The sequence below is a fragment of the Mchenga conophoros genome, linkage group LG3 (genome assembly GCF_057382185.1).
Source record: "Mchenga conophoros isolate Kocher_MC1m ecotype Shallow Benthic linkage group LG3, M_conophoros_male_GT1.1, whole genome shotgun sequence".
NCBI lineage: Eukaryota > Metazoa > Chordata > Actinopteri > Cichliformes > Cichlidae > Mchenga > Mchenga conophoros.
Genome location: NC_140528.1, coordinates 55224694 through 55247508, shown reverse-complemented (window position 1 = coordinate 55247508; position 22815 = coordinate 55224694). Strand labels below are relative to the sequence as shown.

General features: G+C 41.8%; 1 protein-coding gene across 2 annotated transcripts in view; it reads right to left on the bottom strand.

Moving 5' to 3' along the window:
• exoc6b (exocyst complex component 6B) overlaps window positions 1–22815 on the bottom strand; it is a 127798-nt gene that overhangs the window by 95507 nt on the left and 9476 nt on the right. For both annotated transcript variants that reach the window (XM_085263567.1, XM_085263568.1), the window contains exons 2-6: window positions 10623–10788; window positions 10481–10528; window positions 10295–10385; window positions 9514–9559; window positions 8565–8769 (exon numbers count right to left, since the gene is read on the bottom strand). In XM_085263567.1, coding sequence (XP_085119693.1) covers window positions 8565–8769; window positions 9514–9559; window positions 10295–10385; window positions 10481–10528; window positions 10623–10788 — 556 coding nt within the window. The remainder of the gene's footprint in view (window positions 1–8564; window positions 8770–9513; window positions 9560–10294; window positions 10386–10480; window positions 10529–10622; window positions 10789–22815) is intronic.

Sequence of the window (22815 nt, the reverse complement as noted above, 5' to 3'; positions counted from 1 at the left end):
CTATGCAAACACCTTCCTTGATCACTGGCGCCAACACTTAAGCGCACAAAGCAGCCTACGTGTGTCGAATGGAACGTCAATAAAGACGTCATACACATCAAAATGCTTCGTTTTGGGCTGTTAATGCGAGGTTAATGAGAAAAACTGTTCCGGACACCAGGGCAGATAGGCACAAACCCAGAAGAGCACAATATCAGAGATGCTTGTGTATGAACACAATGCCATCTTTGATCTAATGTCCAAACACAAACAAACACGCACACACACCCACAGAAGACAAGTGAGTCATGGAGGACAATAAGAACAAACTAAATCAGGAAAGTGTCGTTGGGCTGCAGGAGCAGCTTAGGCCTAACGCTGAGGAATGTGCCGAGCTCTGAGTGTTTTCTCTAATTACTTTACATCGAATTAAATCAAAATGCTGAAAGAACAACAGGCGTCTGCGAGTCATTTCTTTGTAATTGTTCAAATACTCAGAAATGTACAACTTAACATAGCTCGACCACAAAAGACCGCAACCTGTGAATGGCGGAGAAAAGAGAAGAGGTTTTCAGCGACGTCAGCACCTGCGTCAAAGTAACTCGGTGCGGCGGTCGAGTTGGGCTCCGGAATTCTTCAGCAGGTGCTAACATTACTGCATACACACTCACCCGACCATTCACTCTTAACCGGGAAGCCTTTTTAGCCCCGTCTTTTGTTGTGTTTTTTTCTTTGGGGACAGAATTCGGTACAGCGCTTGAAGTAGAAGTGTGGGAATGTGCGTCATCTGCGGCACAAAAAAGCCATGAGAAACTGGGACGCAGTTACAGGAGGGAAACATGGGAGGCATGGGGAGTGGAGCAGACGGAAAACGAACAGTAGGAGTTGGGAAGAAAAGGAAAGAGAAATGGGAAAGTTGGAGTGATGGAGTGAGAAAAAAATAAAAAGTGTACAAAAGGAAGGCAGCACAGCATTTGGAATCAGCCACACTATAATGATTTAAAGTAAAATCACTTTAAATACTTTTTAAATGATCGGAAATTACTCTGTGGAAACGATAGGAGGGCAGTCCTGACTTAAATATGTGGCTGAGGTGAGTCGATGTCTCTGAGTGTAGAGTCAAGTGAACAAGGCCCCAGTTACTAGAGACCAGTCTGCAACAATCTGGCAACCACTAAAAATATTCACTCCCCAACCGCCTGGAGAGTGGTAGCTGGAGGTTGATTGGAAACAGATTGCTCAGTGACCCCAGTGCTAGGGGAGAATCTGCATCCCCCAATCGGATGACAAAAACCTCCTTGTGACTGTTTTACCATGGGCAAGTGTGGCAGCTTGCTTGGTTTGCGTGGAACAAGGCATCTTATCTGCAAACACTCATAAGCTACCCGCCGAGCTGTGGTAACACTTGAAAAGCATGTGGCAAACTGGAAACTGAAACCATTTGCCTTCAAAGTAAAGGCTGTCTCCTTTGAAAAGTGTTGGCTGCGACTCTAAGGCACAACTTTTTTTCTCCAAAGACCAACAGCCACCGATCCCAGTTTCCCACTTTTTCCAAGTTTTACTGCTGCTCAGGTAGCAGTTAGCGAGTACTTGCAGTCAAACTAGCATCATCCACTTAAACTACAGCTGACCACAGCGAACATAAGGAGGTTTTTGATGCAGCACCTTGATTGTGACCAGCATTGGGTGCAACGCATCCCTCCTAACATGTTCCCTTTTCCTTGCTGCACAAATGTGATACAATGAGCTGATGTCATTTCGTATGCAGAGGAAGAAAACAGTGCCCTGATCTACATAAGCGGCGACATGGACAAAAGACAATAGCGCAATAGTAAAGTGTGACATACCGGGACCCAAAAAGCTGCATTACACTGGTAACACAAGTACTTCCTCCCCACAGTCACCGAGAGCTGTGCTCACAGGGGACATGATTTCAATATTGAACTAAATTGTTTTAAAGGCTACTGAAATTATGAAAAAACTAATACAAATCTATTCAAAAGGACCTCCAAACCTCACTAAAACCACATTAAACTTGTTTATTTTTATTTGGTTTTGGTGAAGAAAAGCTGGCAGGCTTGCCGCACAGGAGAAAGTCTGAAAATCCAACCTCAAACTTCACAAAATGTACCCATCGAATTAAGTCTAGAGAGAATGAGTATCAAAAGGTTAGAGTTAAAAGGAAAAATTGAGCAAAGATGAGCAGGAAAAGTTGACGCTATGATAACGTTTTACTAATCCTTTTTTTTTTAGTATTCATTTGGCATTTTGTTCAGTATTGGAAAAACAATCCTGATAATACTCGAAATAACATACAAGAATCAAATTGGTACTCTGTACAGAAAAATACTCCGTAACAAATGACTCGGATAAGGATCGAAGCTAAAACCTGACTGGGGCATCCCTACTATAGATCACTTTTTGGCAGACAGTCGGCCAGCCAGAAATAATGGTGTCTGATGGCAGTGAACTGTGGTGCATTATTCGGCAGACACCACACACACACAGGGTCCAGACTGGGTGACACAGCAGCCCATAACAGTTTATTTTTGTTCCCCTTGTGATGGTTCAATACACCGACCCAGCGTGCGCCCTCAGCCACCCTCGTTGCACGCACACGCATGTGTGTGTTCAGTAACTAGATACAGGTAATCAATCTTCTTCCACTTCACAGGCCCGGCAATCTGTTTCCCATTAGTGTGTACGAGTGTGTGTGCGCCTACTGAATACACAGCAGAAGCTCCAGACTCGTCCTCTGTTGAAAGCGAACACAAGAAACAGAAAAACAAGAGGAACAAGAGAATGAAGAAGGGAGGCAGGGAGATGGAAAGATGAGGAGGTGGAAAGAAAGGACGAGAGACAGACATGGAGATTTTGAGGAGGAGGGGTATGATGGGACAGCAAGACAGAAAGAGAGACATGACAAATGACAGGGGAGTCATGGGAGAATGACAAAGGCAGAGGATTCTGGCTAATTCCACTCCCTTGGTTCTCTTTCAAAAGGACCTATTATGCTTTACTTATTTTCTGTCATATACATGCTGTTATAGTTCTGATGCTCATATTAAGCTCACAGTCACTACTGTTTTAGAGTTTATAAATAGAAATAAAGAATATTCTACTTATAAATATACACTTATTATTGTGTAGTTAATGCATTCTCATGAACTTAGAATTAATCCATTAACAACTGATCCCGTAGCAGCAGGTCGATCGCTGTTCCACCTGATCACGTTTTATGTACATGGCTGAAGATCAGCCACAAATATATTATCGATGCTGCCATTATTTATCAGCAGATTAAACATGTGACCCTCATGTCTCCCCATCGCCGCACAACTGACAAAAAAACTAGCAATAAAAAAAAATAATAATAATAAAATAAAATAAAACCAGCAGCTAGTTATAAGCTATAGTTGTGTCAACTAATGTTAGCCTCATGTCCTAAAAAATAAAATATTTCACTTTACCTCAAATAAACAGTTTGATTACATTATCACATCTTGTGAAAGTTTGTTCAACAGGTGTCCAAAGTAAACAAGCTAATGCTAGCTATCAGCAACTAACAGAGGCTAACAGAGGCTAACAGAGGCTAACAGCAGCACTTGCCAACAGAAAACTTCAGGATACCCTAAACTAGGGGACCCCAACCTTTTTTGCGCCACAGACCGGTTTGTCCGACAACATTTTCACGGACCAGCCTTTAAGGTGTTGCAGATAAATACAACAAAATAAAACCAGTACTGGTACCAAAAAATATATATATATTTATTCATAATACACAGGAAAAGACCCAGGGAAACACAGTTAACGATAAAAACGATTAACAAAAGAACAATTAAAAACCCCAAAAACCATAAATTTCACACCTGAGCCTCAACTCTCGTAACCTGGTACCAAACGACTCATGGACCAGTACCGGTCCATGGCCCGGGGGTTGGGGACCCCTGCCCTAAACTGTCATCAGACAAAAGCGACTTCGCTGACTTGTATCGCTTCTCACCTGTCAAACTGACAGTTGAGGTAAACGGTGGACTGAAAGCCTAAACTCACTCCCAGAGATTTTGGAAGTTTTTTGAAGGTAAAAGCATAAAGTACAGCAAAAATATTTAATTGTCGCATACCCTTTGTCACATTTGACAAAATTTCAGACTGCTCTACGCACTCGTTTTTCCCCACTCCTGATTTTGTATGACATGCAATTGAGAGGGATACACCGTGTAAACCCTCTCTTTACAAGGGCTTCCAGCGAGGGAAGCCCTTCCAGCATCATGCAAAGCTACTCTACAAGATTTAAATCAATCTCTGGTGTAAACAGCGACTGGACTGAATAAGTGTCCTGCTATTTGATGTGTTTTGACAGCATACGCAGGTTCAAAACTTGAAAAGGCCCATCTTATATTTATAGAACTCCAGGCTTCAGTGAAACGGCTTCCCTGAAGGCGTGCTTTTTGTAATGAAATACCAATTTTTTGTCCCGTCTTCCTCACTCTCTCGTCACCTTCCTGTCGTCTTTTTTGGCTCTCAGCATCCTTCTGCTACTCTTTTTCAGATATCTCCCTTACCTCTTCATCTCCTCCTAACTTCTACATCTTTTTTCCTGCCCCTCATCCATCATAATCCCTCCCGATAATTCCCCAGTTTCCTCTTCTTGTTTCTATACATCTAACCCCCCCGCAGCTTTATTCTTCTTTAACCATCTTCTACTTTTTTCTTTGATCCTCCCTCTTCTTCTTCTTTCCTCTTCCTCCACTTCCATGGGCATGTGGCAGCAGACAATAGCTCCATTGTAAGCCATTTGCACTCCTCAATCTCCTCCACCTCTTCTTTCCCCCCAGATCTATTTATTTTCACATCCTTGTAACGACGGCCGGGTAGAGAGCTGGAGCTAATTTGGAACAGAGCGCAGCAGAGAGACACACTGTCTGAGGGAGAAAGAGATGGAGTGACAGAAAAAATGGAAGCAGAACAAGAAGAAAGAGTGAAGGAGAGACAGAGGAGGAAAGGAAGGGAAGGAAGGGAAGAACGTCTACTTTGCTTGTGCACATTCAGTCCCAAACACACACACACACAGTTACGACTGAGGGTGTGTGTGTTCAGAGCCAAACATTTGATACAACAACATAATCCCAGTATCAGTATCAGTTCTGCTGGACTGCTGGGGTTTCCATAATCTTCCTTGTAATTAGTGGTTAGGGGAGTAAGTGGTTAGCTTCTTCAGTGACTGCAAGTGGATTTTCTACGCCAGTAACTCTCAAATTGTGGTCCAAGGACCCCCCACCCAAAGGTCACTGAAGGGTTGTTAGCGTGCAGATGTTATAAATGGGGACTGCTTGTGCGTGATCATAATTTCTATTTAATGTCCATCACCTCCTTCCTCAGAGAGAAAATAAATACTTTCTCCCACAAAGATGTGACAAATTGAAGGAAAACTACTATAAAAGGTTCTTTGTGAAGTGCTGGATCAACAGCAACATCTTTCCACAGCGATGGCAGCTGTCTAAAAGGTCACTCTGAAAACTCAAGTGAAGTTCAAATAGTTTGGAAATCCTCAGACCATGCACTGACCCCTGTGACCTGCTCTGGGTGTTTGTTGTTGTTTTTTTCTAGATGGTAACCTTTAAAACTAACTGCCAACCAGAAGCAGCAAGATTATGAAGCGAGATCCTCTAGTGACATCTAGAGGACAAAAAAAACTAAACAATGCATGTTAACTTTTCCCCCCCGGGGGGGCTTCAAACTACCACCTAATACATGCACAGTAAGGTGTCTGTAAAACAATTTGAACACCTGATAGCTTCTCGCCTGTAGGAAATGTTTAACAAACTCTCTGAATCTTTTTTTCTTCCCAATAAGAAGCAAATATAGCCTGCCTGAGTGCATGAACCTTCTCATGTAATTTAAAGTCAAATACTTTTATAACACAACTTTATTCTTCTAGTGATTGTTGTGAAAAAATGCTTTCAGCTTCATCTGCTGTTCTTCTCATCCAAGAGGCTTCTTCCCTTCTTAACATACTGACTGCCCCCTGTGCTACCACTCGTCCATTCAGTAGACTCACCTATGGCATCAATTCGTAAAGCTCACTGGTATTCACAGTCTGATTCTTTTGGACACTAGCCACAGGTTGAGGCCATAAAACGTAGATGACAGGTTAATCTGCAGCTTTGCTTTGAATTTCAGCTCTCGCTTCACCACAACTGGCTGATAAAGCAAACACTGCACCTTACTTCCCTCACTCCTGAACAAGACCCAGAGATGCTTTTCAGCAAAAACTATTCAGCAAATCATTCCCAACCCAGCTGAGCCAAGCCAAGGGATGTAATCCATCCAGCGTGTCCTGGGTCTACTCTGGACCCAAGTAACCAGCAGAAAACCAAAAGCTGGGTGCCATTGACTGATCTTCGGTAAAAATGGCATTTATCTTTGAGATCGTAGAGAACTTAGATTTACTATATAATATTACATTTACTGTTGAATTGAAATACATCTGTGGGTATCTGTATTTAAGTTGCAGGTTGATTGAACGGCTGCTGCTTTGGATGGGCCGGCAGAAGAGCGGTGCACCACTGCTCAATGTCCCAAAGCACCAGCACTAATGAGGGAAGTAATTATTAGAATGTAAAACAGAAGCAAATGTGCAGCGTGCTTTACTCTGAGCCTCCATCCACTCGTACATCTGTCGTGAACCACTCCTTCATCATTCCCATCCCTTCATCCTGCACTTCCATGGAACAACATTCCCCAAATAATGGAAGCCCGCAAATAAACAAGGAGGCCTTCACTCTGAGCTACGGATACCACAAGAGAACATAAAACACACAGACATATATAACTTCCTTATCCTTGAAGAAAAAAAACAAAACAATGAGGTAAGTGGAGAAAAGCTGCACACACATCTTTGTGCGTGCATGTGTGCGTGCATGTGTGCGTGCATGTGTGCGTGCATGTGTGCGTGCATGTGTGCGTGCATGTTCCTTGACAAGCCAACGTACTTGCTTACTGGCAGTGGAACCACAGAGCAACACGCGCACGCACAGAGGCTGCTTCCAATTATCAGACAGAAAAGATGAACAACAAAAATCAGTTGTAGGATGAAGTCAGTTAGACAGGCAGTAACATACAGTCTTCATCAAAGACACCAAACGACGTTACACACCAGGCGCGTAAAATCTGTGAAATGTTAAGAACATTCATATTTTTGGACTTCCCTACCCTTAATGCAGCCGCTCACACCGACCGCATACTGTCACAGGATAAATATAGTTTTTTCCCCATCAAGTTAGATTTTTTCTGATTTTCACGTGTGAATAAAAAGATCTGACCAATCAGATCAGTGCATTTGGCAACAGCTGCATTCATAGCATGCAGTGCTGAATGTACGACGATGTGAAAATACTATTTTACCTCAGATACACAGCTAGATGCTGCTCCGGGTCAATCGGCTCTCTGAAATCCTTTCTGTGCCCCCTTAGACGTGATCAGTGTGTATGTAACAAGTTCACATCTAGAAAAACTCGTGTTATTTCTTCACAATATACCCTGTGGGTAAAGGCCTAAACCACATTTTATTCAAATTTCTAGCAGTTTGCACCATGTGAAACTTTTGCTACCCACGTTTGCTCTTTTGACTAAGTAAATGATTTATAACCTAAAAACTGAGCCTTAACCATCAAACAGGTCTTGACATTCAAAGCCTATTTCAAGGTGAAGACAGGCTGAATGTCCTCACTTTGCCAAAAAGATCTTGAAAAGCAGAGTTCTGTCCACTTGTGGCACATTGCTGTGCTCTGTTGTTAGCTCCAATATCTCCTGAGCACCAGATAAAGCCAGAAGATTAAGTTAAGGTTTAAAAATGGTCCTCAAAAACACACCTGATACAAACCCTAACCTCTGAAAACAATTGTTGAAAGTGTCACCTTTTATATTATGTAACTCGAAAACGGAAGCAGATCTCTAAAATATGATGAATATAGGCAGATGTATTACCCCTGTTTCACTCATTCCAGGGGTAATCCAAGAACACACACGGCTCCTGTACTCACCTTTACAACATTTATCTGTGTGAATCTTGAACTTTAAGACGTCAAACTGACTGTTCCATCAGTTTAATAATGATAAAAACTCCAAGAAAGGGTCAATCCATCACAACCCACAGGGCGCTACCATCACAGCAGAGTGAAGGTCTCTGGCACAGTTCAGAACCCACTAACAAAACACATCTAGTTTGTGGCTGTTTGGCTGCTGTAATACAGTTTTCTGCTCTTCTCTCTGTATAAGTAGACGTATCCCTAATAAGGTCCTCTCAGTCAAAAGGCCACACCCACCTGTAGTTTAAATCTTTTGTTTGGGAGGGGCAGCCAATTAGAATGAAGTTGGAAAAGAGAAACAGAGCTGAGGATCTGCACCGAGGCCCAGAACGAGATAAATGAGGATTGCTTTGAACTGTAAATCACGCAAAGCTACTCTAACACAGTGCAAGAATAAACTCACAGAGCCACATTTAGTAAATCTGTCATCTCCTGTGAATGAGAGCATGTCAGCTGAACTTTCTCAGCCCAAAGTGTTTCTGGGTGCTTGTGTACCTGTTTCATGGCAGTCTGGCCTATCTTATCCGAGTGTTTCCGAATGCTCTCCAGGAAGTCTCTCAGCTGTGACATGGCCGTGTCGCGGATCTGTATCCTCAGTTTGGGGATGTTTTCAGCCATGATGGAGCAGAACCGGTACTGACCCGCTTTGGGAAGACACGTCTGTTCCAGCTGTTCTAACGTTCGCAGCGCGGGGTAGTACCTACAGAGACAAAGCATTTGGAAAAGTGCAGTCAGCTTGTTTGTTCAGTCACTCAGTGAGCTGGTTTGAAAGTTCAGGATGAAGTCTGACTCGTCTCAAGCCAAACGTTGTTTTTTTCAGCTTTCACGCCTGAACGCAGCTAATCTGGTTTCGTTTTGAACATGTTAATTTCCACTTGCAAAACTGACAGACACACAGATGCATGACCAAAAAACACCCAACAACCTAGGAGTGCTCGCACACACAGAGAAATAAACACACTCCGATACACCTCACGGAGATTTGGCAGCACAGAAATCCCCCAGACACTTCAGCCCACTTCACTCCACTGCATCGCTCAAACACAGGCTCTCCCTCTCGAGGAGCGTTCGCTTTTGGCTGACCTCCTCCTGCTCTCTGAGAGCCCAGCAGCCGCGGGACAGGGAGACGGGGAAAAATACACAAACAAAATGACAAATTTATGACCAGCCAAGACTCCTATCTAGAGGCAGCCCGAGGACAGAGAAGGGGAAGAAAGAAGCAGAGAAATTGTCTCAGCTGCTCAAGGAAGTGCTCTGGCTCCATCTTGTGGCTGCCAGCAAGCAAACATCTACATGATCCAAGAAGGATGTGAAGTTATACAGATATGTACCATACAGTAGTAGCTCTGACCAAACAGCAGTGTTCCCCACACTTGGAATGAGAACAGCACGACACCTTTAGAAAATATATTCACATCAACAAAGAAAAAGACTCGATGATTACCGTTTGGCCTTCATCTGCTCCTGAAGTCTGCTGTACATCTCAAGAACTGGAAGGAAAGAAGGAAAAAAACAGTAATTAGTCCGAGAAAGGAAACTCGTGCTCAATCACCCCGGGAAGGAAATCTCAGGAAATTGATTGCATCCATTCAAATGTAGCATCATCCTTACATTCACTCCTGAAAAATAGGTTTCACAACTCCGACAGTAAGGCCACATCAGTGCCAATAACAATGAAGTCATAACTGGAAGTAAAGACTTGGCAGAGTGGTTTTTATTTTTCCAAAAAGAGCTTTCAAACAGTTGCCTCTACATTTCAACTGTGTATCTCTGAGCTCCATTAAATTGGCAGCAAAAACTGACACAATCGTGCACTTGGGGTTACAACTCTGCTGCGGTGCCAGCAGATGTGACATCATTATCACCACACGCTGCCAGTATATGTGCGTTTGTATATGTGCATATGGGAGAAACTTGAAAACACTAGAACAAAACTTCCTGTTGTGCTCAGGGCACGACTCCTGTGTTAAACCAAACCTCATATGTGCACGTGAAACCAAAGCAGGGGAGCGCATCTTTTGTCATTTGTAGCTGGGGCTGCAAAGCCATTTGCTCCCCTCGTTTTGGGTGAGACCTAGGAAACCCACACATTTTCACCCGACCTAATGTATGTGCAGAAATTTCAAGTATGTTTACTGCCTCAAAACGATGATTAATCTTCTAAAACAATAATAAACAGAGCAGATACAATAAAGGGGGATTCACACTGAGTGTTTGGGTGTTACCTGGTAGACAGTGCGTCAGTTTGTCTATCGTGGTGGCGATGTTTCTCTGTTGCACCCGACACTGTCTGAGCTCCTCCATGGAGGTGGTGAGCTAAATAGCAGGAGGAAGAGGTGACGAGAGCAACATCAGTGAGGATGTAAGCAGAAGCCTGCAGGACTTCTCTGTGTGAACCTGTGAGCTTTTACCTCTTTGCCATTTTCCTGAAGATGCACGTTAGTCTCAGTCACCTGACTCTGAGAGACACAAAGGAGGAAGACATTAATTCAGATGCTTTACAGTCAAGCTCGCCATCGTACCTGTGGCGCAGACCTCACCGGCACGCCTTACCTTCAACTTCTGCGCCTCTCCTCGCACTTTCAGCAGCTCTGTGATGGAGTCCACGAACCCCTGGAAGTGATGGTTGCACATCTTCTCGATCTCTCGGTCATGGTTCCTGATCCGAGCATCCAGCTTCTCCATGAACAGGCCATGCTCCTGACCATCGTACACCGACCTGAAGACGAACAAGAAGAAAAGAAAGAGAAGACTGCTGGTAAAAAATATTCTGTTTATTTATTTTTAAAGTCATTTAAGTCATTTTAAATTCTAAGAGTACTTTTATTTAGGACCAACAGTGACACAAAACTTTGTTTTTTTAATAATCCTCCTGCTGTAACCTGCTCCCTGAAGGAGTCACCACAGCAGATCGTCTGCCTCCATCTCACCCTATCCCCACCATCCTCCTGTCACACTAACCCTCTGCATGTCCTCCTTCACTACAGTCATGAATCTTCTATCCAAAGCATAGCTCCACCTCTCTCCACAGAGACTCCTGCCTGACCTCATCTGTCAGACTTTTCATCATCACTGCAAACAAGGAGGAGCTGAGAGCTGATCCCTAATGTAATTGTATCCCCACCTTAAACCCATGTAACACACCACTGTATTGTATAACGGAAAATGAAATGGGATAGTCAATAGTAAGGGAAAGTCTACTAATACAGATGGAGTTACATAGAATTAAATAGAAACTCACATTTTAGCTGAATTGATTTATCTCTAAATGTATTTTTGGTATTATTCTCAATTAATTTAAATAATTCATTTACCTGATTCTTTATGTTTTGCAGTATTGTCATTCATACATTTTTTGTGGCTTCACTGATCCCAAGAAATCAGGTGCTCAGGTCACATGATGTCGGAGATCAACTAAACACATCATCCTAGTGTTTATCAGACTCGCCATGAGGGCGCTCACCTACACAGCACAGTGCAGGCAGCAGATTTTACAAAGAAACACAAACCTGATAAAACCTGGAAGAGGTTTTACACACACACACACACACACACACACACACACACACACACCAGGGCTCTAGAGTGCGACCAATGGTGGGACTAAAAAAAAAAATCCTAGGTCGCACCGGTGTGACCAGCAGCTGTTCGAGTCTCTGTGTGGTCAACAACATTACACCCCTATCGTGGTCTAAACCAATCAGAGATAGTCAGGGGCGGGAACTCTGATTGGCCGTGTTCCAGATATTCCTGTAGTCCTTCGTGTGTACGTTTGAAAGTGCAGGTGGATAGAGGGAGGTGAGTAGCTTGAATAAAGCGATATCGCTTCATTAAATCCTGAATAGACTTTTAAATATGTATTTTGCCAGAATCTCAGGTTAAAGCTCACAAAACAACTTCAACAACCACCAAACAGCAAATGAGAGAGCAGGAAAACGGATTCCACACAAAGACGCATCAGAATCAGCTTTCTTTTTCTCGGCTTTCTCACCCTACGGAAACGCCGTCGGGGCTGAGAGCCGACAGCTCACTGATTCTGATGCGTCGGGTCCGCGCTGTGTTTACGTCTTTTTTGCGCTACATTCTGAGCTGCAGGTTTTGTCTCTCTCCAACAAAAATTCACTGAACCAGCAGCAAAAGAAGCAGCAAACTACACTTCACATTTGATAACATCATCATGAATTCCCTCTTACTTTTGCTGTTTTGATAAAAATCACACTTCCTGCACAGCTCTCTCTCTCTCTGTACATCAAGAACAGTTTCCCGTCTCAAATCTGTTTTCCACATTATTCATTCGCTTATTACCCACCAGTCTACCGTTGTTTACAGTGCTGTCAGCTGCTGTCTATTTTTTTAATATATACCTCAAATGACCTCTGACAGGAAAGCCTGTTCTGCTTTTCAGTACTGAAGAAATTTAAACTTTTAAAAATTATGCAAAATTGCAGAATATTTTTAAGGTTATCTGCTATAAAAAGTCAGGCCAGGAAAATCTCCTGTTTATCTCGTGTTTTTCTGACACAAAGGCATCTGCTGTGATGCTCACACCGCTGATGAAGTCTCACATGTATCAGTACTGATAAGTGATTCGAATTATAATATTTCTGACTGAGGCAAAATTGAATCGAATCAGCAAACAGGTCATCAGGAGGCAGAGATGATGATTAAGTTTAACATCGTCTACAATACTACCACAGAGTGCCAACGCACTTTCTCAGTAACGTATCTTTCTTGTAGAACTTTGCTCCTAATAAAGAACTTTAACTAACAATCTTGTTAACACAATCATTTACAATGATTATCTTTATGAACAGCAATAAATAAAATCCAAAAAGAAGCAAGCATCCTGTTTGAGAATCCCTTATTGAGGCTTAAAATTGATCTTAAATGTGTTTTTAAGAATCTGTTTCTCCCCGATGCTCATCAGGAAAAGGCCCTGTTGCCATGAGCAATGCTATTTTTTACATCAATGACCAGATCATTTATATCCCCTATCAAATCCTCCTCCAAAGCAGGTCCAACCAATGAATAACCTTCATAACATGTCGAACCCACAGTTAAATCTGAAGTTAGCTCACCAAGCCTGAAAGCTTCAAGCGTGCACTATTTCTTCCCTCTGTCTCTTTTGATCTGAAAACGAATTAATCCTAAACCTGCCAACCTTTATCGGCTATGATAGCATTCAGGAAAGAATCAAAGCATTAACCGTGCACAGGTTACTGCTTCTTCTAAAAGAAGAACAGTAAAGAAAACAACTGCATCTCCTCTAAATCTCCAGTAGAGGTCGCTTGTAATCCATCATTCACAGCTGGGGTTGACCATAGCAGCTTCCAGTTCACCGCATTGCTCCAGGGCTTATGGGCAGTCTGTGCTGTGATTTTTAGCTCAAACAGTCAATACTGATAAATTCTCCTCATATGCATAAAATCTTTTAATCAATAAAAAAAAAAAACGACACTAATGTGGGCAGTTTGCTTAATGTACTGACCGAATATATTTCTTCTGTCTTTGGACTGCTGGTCAAACAAAAACAAAACTAATAACTGCATGTTTTCTATTTTATTCCCATGTGTGATTGTTGGGAAACTTTGCAGCTTCACTGTGCAAACTGCATATTTTCCACTTAACATACTTGGATATTCACTCTAGAAAAATGAGTAACTGTGCCCCTGATTATACTCATTATTGAAGATCACACAGCTATTAAACGGTAACTACTCAGAGTTTTCCTACAGTCAAAGCAGTTCAGCTCAAATGTTGCTTTCAGCTCACTACAAACTAAAGTGGTGCTGGCAGTGACACAGGAGGATTAATAAAGCAAAATACCTCTTATCCACACTTTGTTTTCCCCTGTAAAGGCAGGGCGCACAGCATGGAAGGCTCCAAAGACAAAGAGTTGGGCTGCATGCTGTGATCATTTCTTTAACATGAAAATCCTGAAAATTTTTGCAAGATTTACATGATGACGTACTTATCCTGAAAGTCTGGGACAATGCTGATGTTTAAATCACAGGCTGTAAATAAAAGATGACCATAGCCAGGGGTGCACATAAGTCAAAATAAAAATAAAAAACGCGCACCAGATAAGAAGTTGTAACGCGCGTTTGCGTACATAAGATTTTCTGGAGGAGGACAGACATTTGTTTAGAACTCTTGAAGATGTCGAAGAAGCTCCTTTAAGCAATTACTTTGGACATTTCTTTGGAGGTGGAGGAACACCAAAGGAGTCCGAACCGCAAAAGAAGCGCGTATTCTTGGAAAAGTGGTTGCATGAGGTGAGCTGGCTTCTAACAAATGATGAACGCACAGAGATGTGGTGCAGAATATGCCGTGAAAATCCCACTCTAGCGGACAACTTCTTATCTGGTGCGCAGTTTTTTTTTTGACAGCACATGCACAACTGTGGACCACTTATGTAAACCCCAGACCATAGCTCTCAGGTCTTATAAGTGGATGAAATCTACATCCTCTCTAATGTTCAAGAGGGGGCAATTTTTGTTCATGCCCTACCTGGCCTGCTGGCTAAACTTTGCTAGATCCGCCCCTGCACAGTTACCAGCTGTCAGCTACGTAGAAAAAGATCCTGGTGTAGAAAGTAACATTAAATAAATTGTAGCAACAGCTTATCAAGCGTAAACGTGCTGCTGTTGTTCAACTGCTGGTTTCCTCTTTCTGGCGCAATGTGGGCGATAAACAAACAAAAGAGACGGACTCGCGACAGAAAAGCCGATCAGCTGATCATTGATCAGTTTCATGATTGAAGTAGCAGCAGGAGAGAGAGAGAGAATGAGAGGCTACATATATCAGTTGTGAAGCTTAACATGGCAATGCTTCACAAACATTCAGAGATGAACTTACACACTTGCTTTACTTCTCTAGGATAACTTTCTCAGAGATTAAAAGCCGGTTTGGAAGCACGTAGCGAGGCTCCAAATGCTCAACCAGACCGCCGACAGGTCTCGCACGCCACAGCCGCTCTATCACGTGATGCATACTCTTCCGCCGTGCTAAGGTTATGAGCTGGGTTATGCTATGTCTGAAGTTTTGTGAGGTGCTTTTCTGTATACGATTTCCGATCCAGTAATTTAGGTCAGTGTCAGACCGATACATAAGATCAGATCGGTCCATCTATAATAAGAACACAAAGTTTCAGTGAGCATCATCATGTCATGAGACACTTTATAAAGCAACCCGTTAGGTACTAAATCGCTGCCATCTATAATTCATCATTAATGTTACGATATATATAAGTTTAGTATCTTCTTCATTTTACATGCTTATACTGAACAAAAAACGACATTAACAAATTTGTTATGTTAATTGCAATGCAATTAAAAATAAGAAAAAGTAATTTATTGATCTAACAACAAAAGAGAAGGAATGGAAATTTAGCCATTTCAGAATCAACAAAGTAAAAGAGAATTTTTACAAAAGACACAAAAGGAACTATAAATGTTAAAATGAAAAGTGACTCTGACAGTGAAGAAAGGGAACCTGGCATGTTTGATGGAGATTTAGCGCAGCTGTTCAATTCAGAAACAGAGGCTGAGGACTTCAGTGGGTTTGATTGATGACGATTAAGATTATGATGGTGGTAAAATAAATGTGAAAACCAAACTCAGTTATGCTCCCGCGCTATTTTTAAATACGCACACTTGTATGCTTGTGTGTGTTGTTGTTGTAAGGCGGACGTGGTAGAGGACACCATGAGAACATTAAAGGGGGAAGTGTGGGCGTAGATTGTATATAAAACCCGCGCCCTATAATCAGGTGCGCCTTGTGTGTGTGTCAAATACAGTAATGGCACACATAACTGAGACTGCGCCTTTGAGTAGGGTGCGTCTTATGGTCGTGAAAATACGGTATAAATGTTAAAATGAAAAGAGCAGATGATTACGATCTGTTGTGCAGTATTATATTATAAAAAGTTAATGCATAAGGTATGAAAGACTTCCTCTATCCATCCTTGGGGCAACTGTTAATACAGATTTTTGGCAGATATTTCAATGAGTTTGAGCCAAAAATAAATAAATAAATACTCAGATTACTGCCAGGAAAGCAGCAAATGTGTGCCTTTTCTTCCTGTAGGTCAGTCAGTACTAGAGATGGACCGATCCGATATTACGTAACGGTATCGGTCCGATACTGACCTAAATTACTGGATCGGATATCGGAGAAAAATAAAAAATGTAATCCGATCCATTAAATATCACGAAAGCACCTCACAAAACTTGCAACACGCCGTAACTCACCTCAGAACGTTAGCACGTCGGAGCAGTATGCATCACGTGATAGAGCAGCTGTGGCATGCGGGACCTGTCGGTGGTCTGGATAGCATTTGGAGCTTCGCTAGCAACCCGGCATTTCATCTCCGACAAAGTTATCCCGAGAGAAGTAAAGCAAGTGTGTAAGTCCATCTCTGAATGTTTGTAAAGCATTCCTGCGTTAAGCTTAACAAGCGACTGCCTCTCCTGCTGCTACTTCAATCATGAAACTGCTTAATGATCAGCTGATCGGCTTTTCTGTCGCGAGTCCGTCTCTCTTGTTTGCTTTTTGGCCCACTTTGCACCAGAAAGAGGAAACCAGCGGCTGAACAACAGCAGCACGTTTAAGCTTGAATGTATTTAATATTACTTTCTACACCAGGATCTTTTTCTACGTAGCTGACGGCTGGTAACTGTGCAGGGGCGGATCTAGCAAAGTTTAGCCAGGGGGGCCGATAGGGCATGAACAGGGAAAAGGGGGCACAAAGACATACTTTTCTTTCTTATTCTCATTTAAAATGTCGAGCTTTTAATAAATAATTATCTGAATCTTACACCCAAAGTTTTAATTTGATGTAAAATGAATAGAAGTCCATTACTGTATATAGTGACTATTAAGTCTAATATATATACCCTAGTAAGCTATAGTACTTTTTCCTTTGGGAAGGTACCATCTGTGCAGTCTGCAATTTTGTTGAAGAAAGATGTTGAATCTATTTAATATTTCTTGAAAAATAATTGATTTCTGTGCATTTTTTTTTCACACTGCATCAAATTAAGGTTGATTACGTCGATTAAGCATCATGAGGCGGAGCGTGAGGGGTGGTTCCCTATTTTTTATTTATTTATTTTTGTTGTTGCTGGGAGTTGGAACCCTATTAGTTAGGTTGCTTAATATTTATGCTAAGTACTCTTTAAAATACCAGAATAGGGAGGATGGTGTAGGTTTAAGTTTATTAGATTGATCAGTATTGCTGAACTATGAAATATTTTTTTTTGCATACAGGTATAACAGAATAGCTTTAGTGTAGTTGTTGTTTTAAACTTGAGTATGAACTTATACAAAATGCAGCAAGATATTTAAAAAAAAACAAACAATTTTGTTGATTAAAAAACACTATATCGGATTCATATCGGTATCGGCAGATATCCAAATTTATGATATCGGTATAAAAATAAAAAAGTGGTATCGTGCCATCTCTAGTCAGTACATGTCTAGCTTACATTTTATACAATCTAACTACAGCCTGCAACAAACCACACAAAACCATAAAACTGGATTCATAGATTTAAAATGAAGCACGCCTCCATTCGCCCGACCTCAAGAGGACAGATGTAGAAAAATCTCATGTTATTTCTGTGTAATAATGAACACAGCACTTCCTGTGTTTTTTCCCCTTCCTGAAGCAGCACACACACACACACACACACACACACACACACACACACACCTACCTGTGTACAGCTAACAATCCCCCCTCCTTCCTCCTGCAGACCAGGAAATGCCCAGCATGTACAGCAGGGTCTGATGTCACTAACTGCTTTCTTTAGATGCACTCATACAAACATAATAAAGCCCTGCCTTTGGCAAACACTTAGGCAAACTGCCGCCTGCTAATGAAACCAGAGCAGAAAACAAAGTACAAACAAGGGCAGTGATAAATAAACAGACTGCTGAGGGTAGATGCAGTCGGAAGGGAGGACATTGGTCCACTCCTAGTTTTTCTACCTTGGGGATGAGGAAAATCCCTTCGGTCTTTCATCTCTATAACTCACATATTTGTTTTTCCTCAGTGCTTTGGGGGGAGGCAGTTCACAAGAACTATAACACAAGCCACAGCAGCATGTGCCCTTTTTTTGGTGGCAATAGTGGAAAGTTTTCACTTCATGTTATGGTGAATTCTCCAAACAATGGCTGGTTTCCTGTGTGTACAAACTAAGATTAGCATGTTAGCACATCTGCAGTGCCTGGTAAGAGTCTCTCACTCACTCAGTGCCTGGTGGTGTCTGCTATTGAGCAAGGGGAGAGGACATGCTGCTTAGTTTTGCTCCTTGTCAGCTCAAAAATGCACAATAAAAGTTCCAATATTGGCAATGATAAACCGCCGAAGTCACCGGTTCATCAACATCAACAAAAAAGTTAATTTTCTCTGTATTTCTTTGTGTAGAAATATTTGATTTTCACCTCTTTAGATCCCTTCAGAAAAGGAAAACTGGACACTTCCAACATGATAAGCTTCTAAAACCACTTAAAACATTCAAATACTGGCTACTTTTACATTACATAGTTCTCATAGGACAATTTAAGTGATCCTTTTTTAATCTACTCTGACCATCACAGTTAACAGCTCAAAACGACACTACCACCATAACCTGTGATGGAGGAAACAAGTACTACTTCATTTTTCGGTGTAATCTGATAGAGCGCAGCACGTCTAACACTTCCCTCTAAATCGTTCGGGGCTTGAGTGTATGTGTCCACATTACTGTGCATCCTGATATCTTCAGTATTTTCATGTATTTGTGATGACATGACGTTAAGATCTTGCGATGGCCAGGCTCCATCTCTGTTACGCCGCTTCCTTTATCTGTGACAGATATCCATAAATGCTCTGATGTAATTCATTTCAGTGCATGAAGGGTCAGAGCTAGTCTTGAGGCTTCCGCAGGTCTGTTAGTGATGTTTCACTACAAAGCAATGTAGTGATTAGAAGCAAGGATTCAATATAATCTATGGTGTGATTGCTCTCTCGCTCTCTCACACACACACACACACACACCTACCTGTTTGGGCCACTGACTGTGTTTCCCAAACACACTGGCTGTAATGGACCCTCAATAATGAGCAGCACAGCTCTTTTCACATTAAAAACAACAGACGTGCTTTTACCGCCCGTGTGGACAGTTTTACTCAGCAACACCACCACATAAATTAGGAGGCCATTTTAAAAATAAAAAATAAAAAAAATCAGCTGTCTGTGCATTCATGTGAAAAACATTTCACAGGTTTCTATGCATAAACTGAGTCCATGTTTGCTGCTGTTACAGGAACTAAGTGGGTGCTAATCAGATGTACTTGATTAACTGATGAAAGTGTAAGCACCTCTTTAAAGGCTGAAGTTTTGGTAGTTTACTGGTTTGGAGCATTCAGCTGTGTTAACAACACCGCAGTCTTCTCAGGAGTGGATTTCATTGGAAATTCAGCCAAAGGCCAGACTGTGCAATGCTCAGAGAGACTGCAACAAACCCAAGAGCTAAGAACAAATAGCTCATACCAGCTGTCAAGCACAGTGGTGGAGGGGTGTTGATTTGGCCTTGTTCTGCAGCCACAGGACCTGAACAGTCTGAGTAGTTACTGAGCTGACCATGAACTCCTCTGTCTAACAAAGTATCCTAGGGTCAAATGTGAGGCTGTTTGTTGTTCCTGCAACAGTACAATGACCCCCAAGCACAGCAGCAAATCTACATGAGAACGGCTGAAAAAGAAGAATCAAGGTGAAGGAGTGAAATGCTGTGATGGGACCTTATGAGAGCTGTGCATAAATTAATGCCTGCCTGCACAGAGTCCTGTGAAAACTCACTGCACTGTATGCAGATAAAATGCCAGCTGTGTAGAAAAAATTGAGATTTCTTGTAACCTTTGCTGCGACATGGGCTCTCTCTCTTTCTAACAGCACTACCTGCAGAATGAAGGGTGTCGTCAGCATGAAGGCAAAACAGCACACTAGAGCAGGGCGATATGGCCAAAAATATTTATCACGATATATATATCTGAAAATTTGCGATAACGATATAACCGACGATATAATTGATGCGGGACAAAATACAACTCCACAACATTACTAGCGCAAAAAGAAAACCTTCCATTTATTTTCACTTAAACAAGAAGCTGGTTTTTATGTACATTAAAGCTTTATAAAAATTTAACAGTGCAAATGCAAATTCCTTTAGTTTAACCAAAAGGCATTTCCAGTAGAAATGGGCTGACATATCCTGAGCATAACCATGTATAATATCCACTGAAGTTAAAAAGAGGTGCTTTGCAACATTAAACTGCAGTGTGCAGTACGCATTTTTCGGACCATAAGGTGCACGGGATTATAAGGCACATTAAGCGAAACAAAGCAGTCAGATAAATCAAACTTTATTAAACTCATTCTTCTTGCTTCCTCCACTTCTGTACCATTGATTCATTAATGTTGAATTCTCTGGCAGCTGCTCTATTCCCATGTTGCTGCAGTATATTAATGACTAACCTCGTATTGTGGATGGATTATCTCAGTTGTTCTCCTGACTGAAGTTTGGTCCGTTTACAGCATCCTGCCATGCGATTGCATTTGTCTCTAACCATGAAGAACCTTCACGTTAACTTTTATAAGTGGAAAAGTGTTAGTGTTCGTCCTCCAGCTTCACTGTTTATGTTATGCTAACATAGCTGTGTCACTAGCGATCACGTAGCACATCATTATATACCAGCTAGCCCAACTTCAGTAACCCTACAAACGTCACTGCTGTTTAGTTTCCTGTCTTCATTTATGTTGGAAGTGATAGCAGAGCTGTACGTTTGATTTTTTTCAGAAATCTCTCAGTCAGAACATGCAATATCATGCTTAGGTAACTAGCGAAACTAGCGAGCTAACTTCCGCTAGCTTCCTGCTAACTTCTAACTCCGTTAAATGTAATAACTTTTGTTTTCATGGATGCCTGGAAGTTAAACTTTATAGTTACACCTGGTAAAGCAGCAATGCTGATCGTTTTATTAAAGATGAAAGAATTTAGACAGTTTTTAACTCTAAGTGATGCTGCAGTGTTGTTTGACCTGAAGCATACGGAGTTTAGGACCCAGATTACTCCCAGATTTAAGAGCATCTTAGTCCGACAAATACGACAATAACAACGGCCGCTTGCATGTTCTGCAAAAAAATGTGCTTTGTTGTGTATCTGACGGACAAACACCAAACCAGTTCCACATCACTGAAGTTGCACCATTTTTACAAACCAATTCTGGTTCATCTGTTTCACTCAACAATCGGCCATGTGCGTATGAAAACAAAGGCACTGCGCATGCACGTTTTACTCATATTCTATCGCGATATTTCATTTTCCTATCGTTGCCTAACATTATACCGGTATTACCGTGAACGGTATAATAGGGCCCAGCCCTACAGCACACCACATTTAGTTATTCAGTTATTAAATGACTTACTAATAGTTTTTAAATACAAATCAACTCATACATTAGTCTACATTCTTCTAAATTAAGCTATAGGGCGATCTATTGGCTTAGGGAGCTCAGTGAAGTAAAAATGTTACGTTGAGCCATTGTAAGTGGAAATTGACAATTAAATTAATCCTATAATGTTAAAAATACTGTAACATATCACATGCAGGTTAATATGCATTTGCTGCTGCATCAGAGAAACCATTACCCATTACAGTATGAAGAGATGAGGGCTGCTCATATAGATGCAAATTATAAGAGGCGTACGCAGAGTGAAAACAAGCTCACAATAAAGACGGGGGTAAGGGAAGCTGTGGTTCCCAAAGCGTAAAAGTTTGGTAGAAGTTCAACAAAGCTGCTCTCAGTTATGACATCATTGTGAACAGCTGCTCTGTGTGTGTGTGTGTGTGTGTGTGTGTGTGTGTGTGTGTGTGTGTGTGTGTCTTCTATCCAAGGATCTTTGGAGAGGAGTTTGCTGACTGCTCGACAGCTAGCTAAATAGGATCTTAACCCACTTAAGACGTGCAGCAAACCCCTGATTGTATGTGTGTGTGTTTCAAGTGCAGAATGATGACTCAGCAGGGTGTGTGTGGATCGGTGTGTACATGATCTAACAAGCTTGTGGTGGGTTCCTCCCACTCTTCTCTGACTAGTTGAACCCTTGAGACGGAGACTTTCTCAGAGTGTGTTAGTTTTCAGTGGAAGACGTTAGTGAGGACACAGAAAACAAACAGATGACCAAGAACGTCTCCTCCAGAGAGCTTTCACTCCTTCCCAGTATGAACTACAAGCCACACAATAGTGTTCAGTGCCTCTTTTCCACACACAGCTTTTATTTGGGCGGGCTGCCCAGGTATACCAACACTGGCCCAGGGTACGTTTGGTGACTCATTTTTCCTTCTTTTTTCTCATTTCCCCATCTGCAGTCGATTAACTGGTGTTCCTCATATTTCGAAAGCTCAGTTGCTGCAGCTGCAGCTAGCTGTGACCCTCTCTAGAGCACACATGGCCAAAAGACGACCATCTTAATCTGACTTCTGACCATGAAAGAGTCATTCCATCTTAAGTGACCATGGCCTTCTGCTCAACCATCTCACATGATCTCAGATTAATTATGTTAGTAAACACTAAACCTACTTTGTGACAATAAACAACAGTGTGAATATCAGATGCTCGTCCTCCCATGGACAGACTTAAATATCATCAGGGCTTTGTCCAGTGATAATCTGACACAGATGGCTTACAGTATCTGCTGGCATTG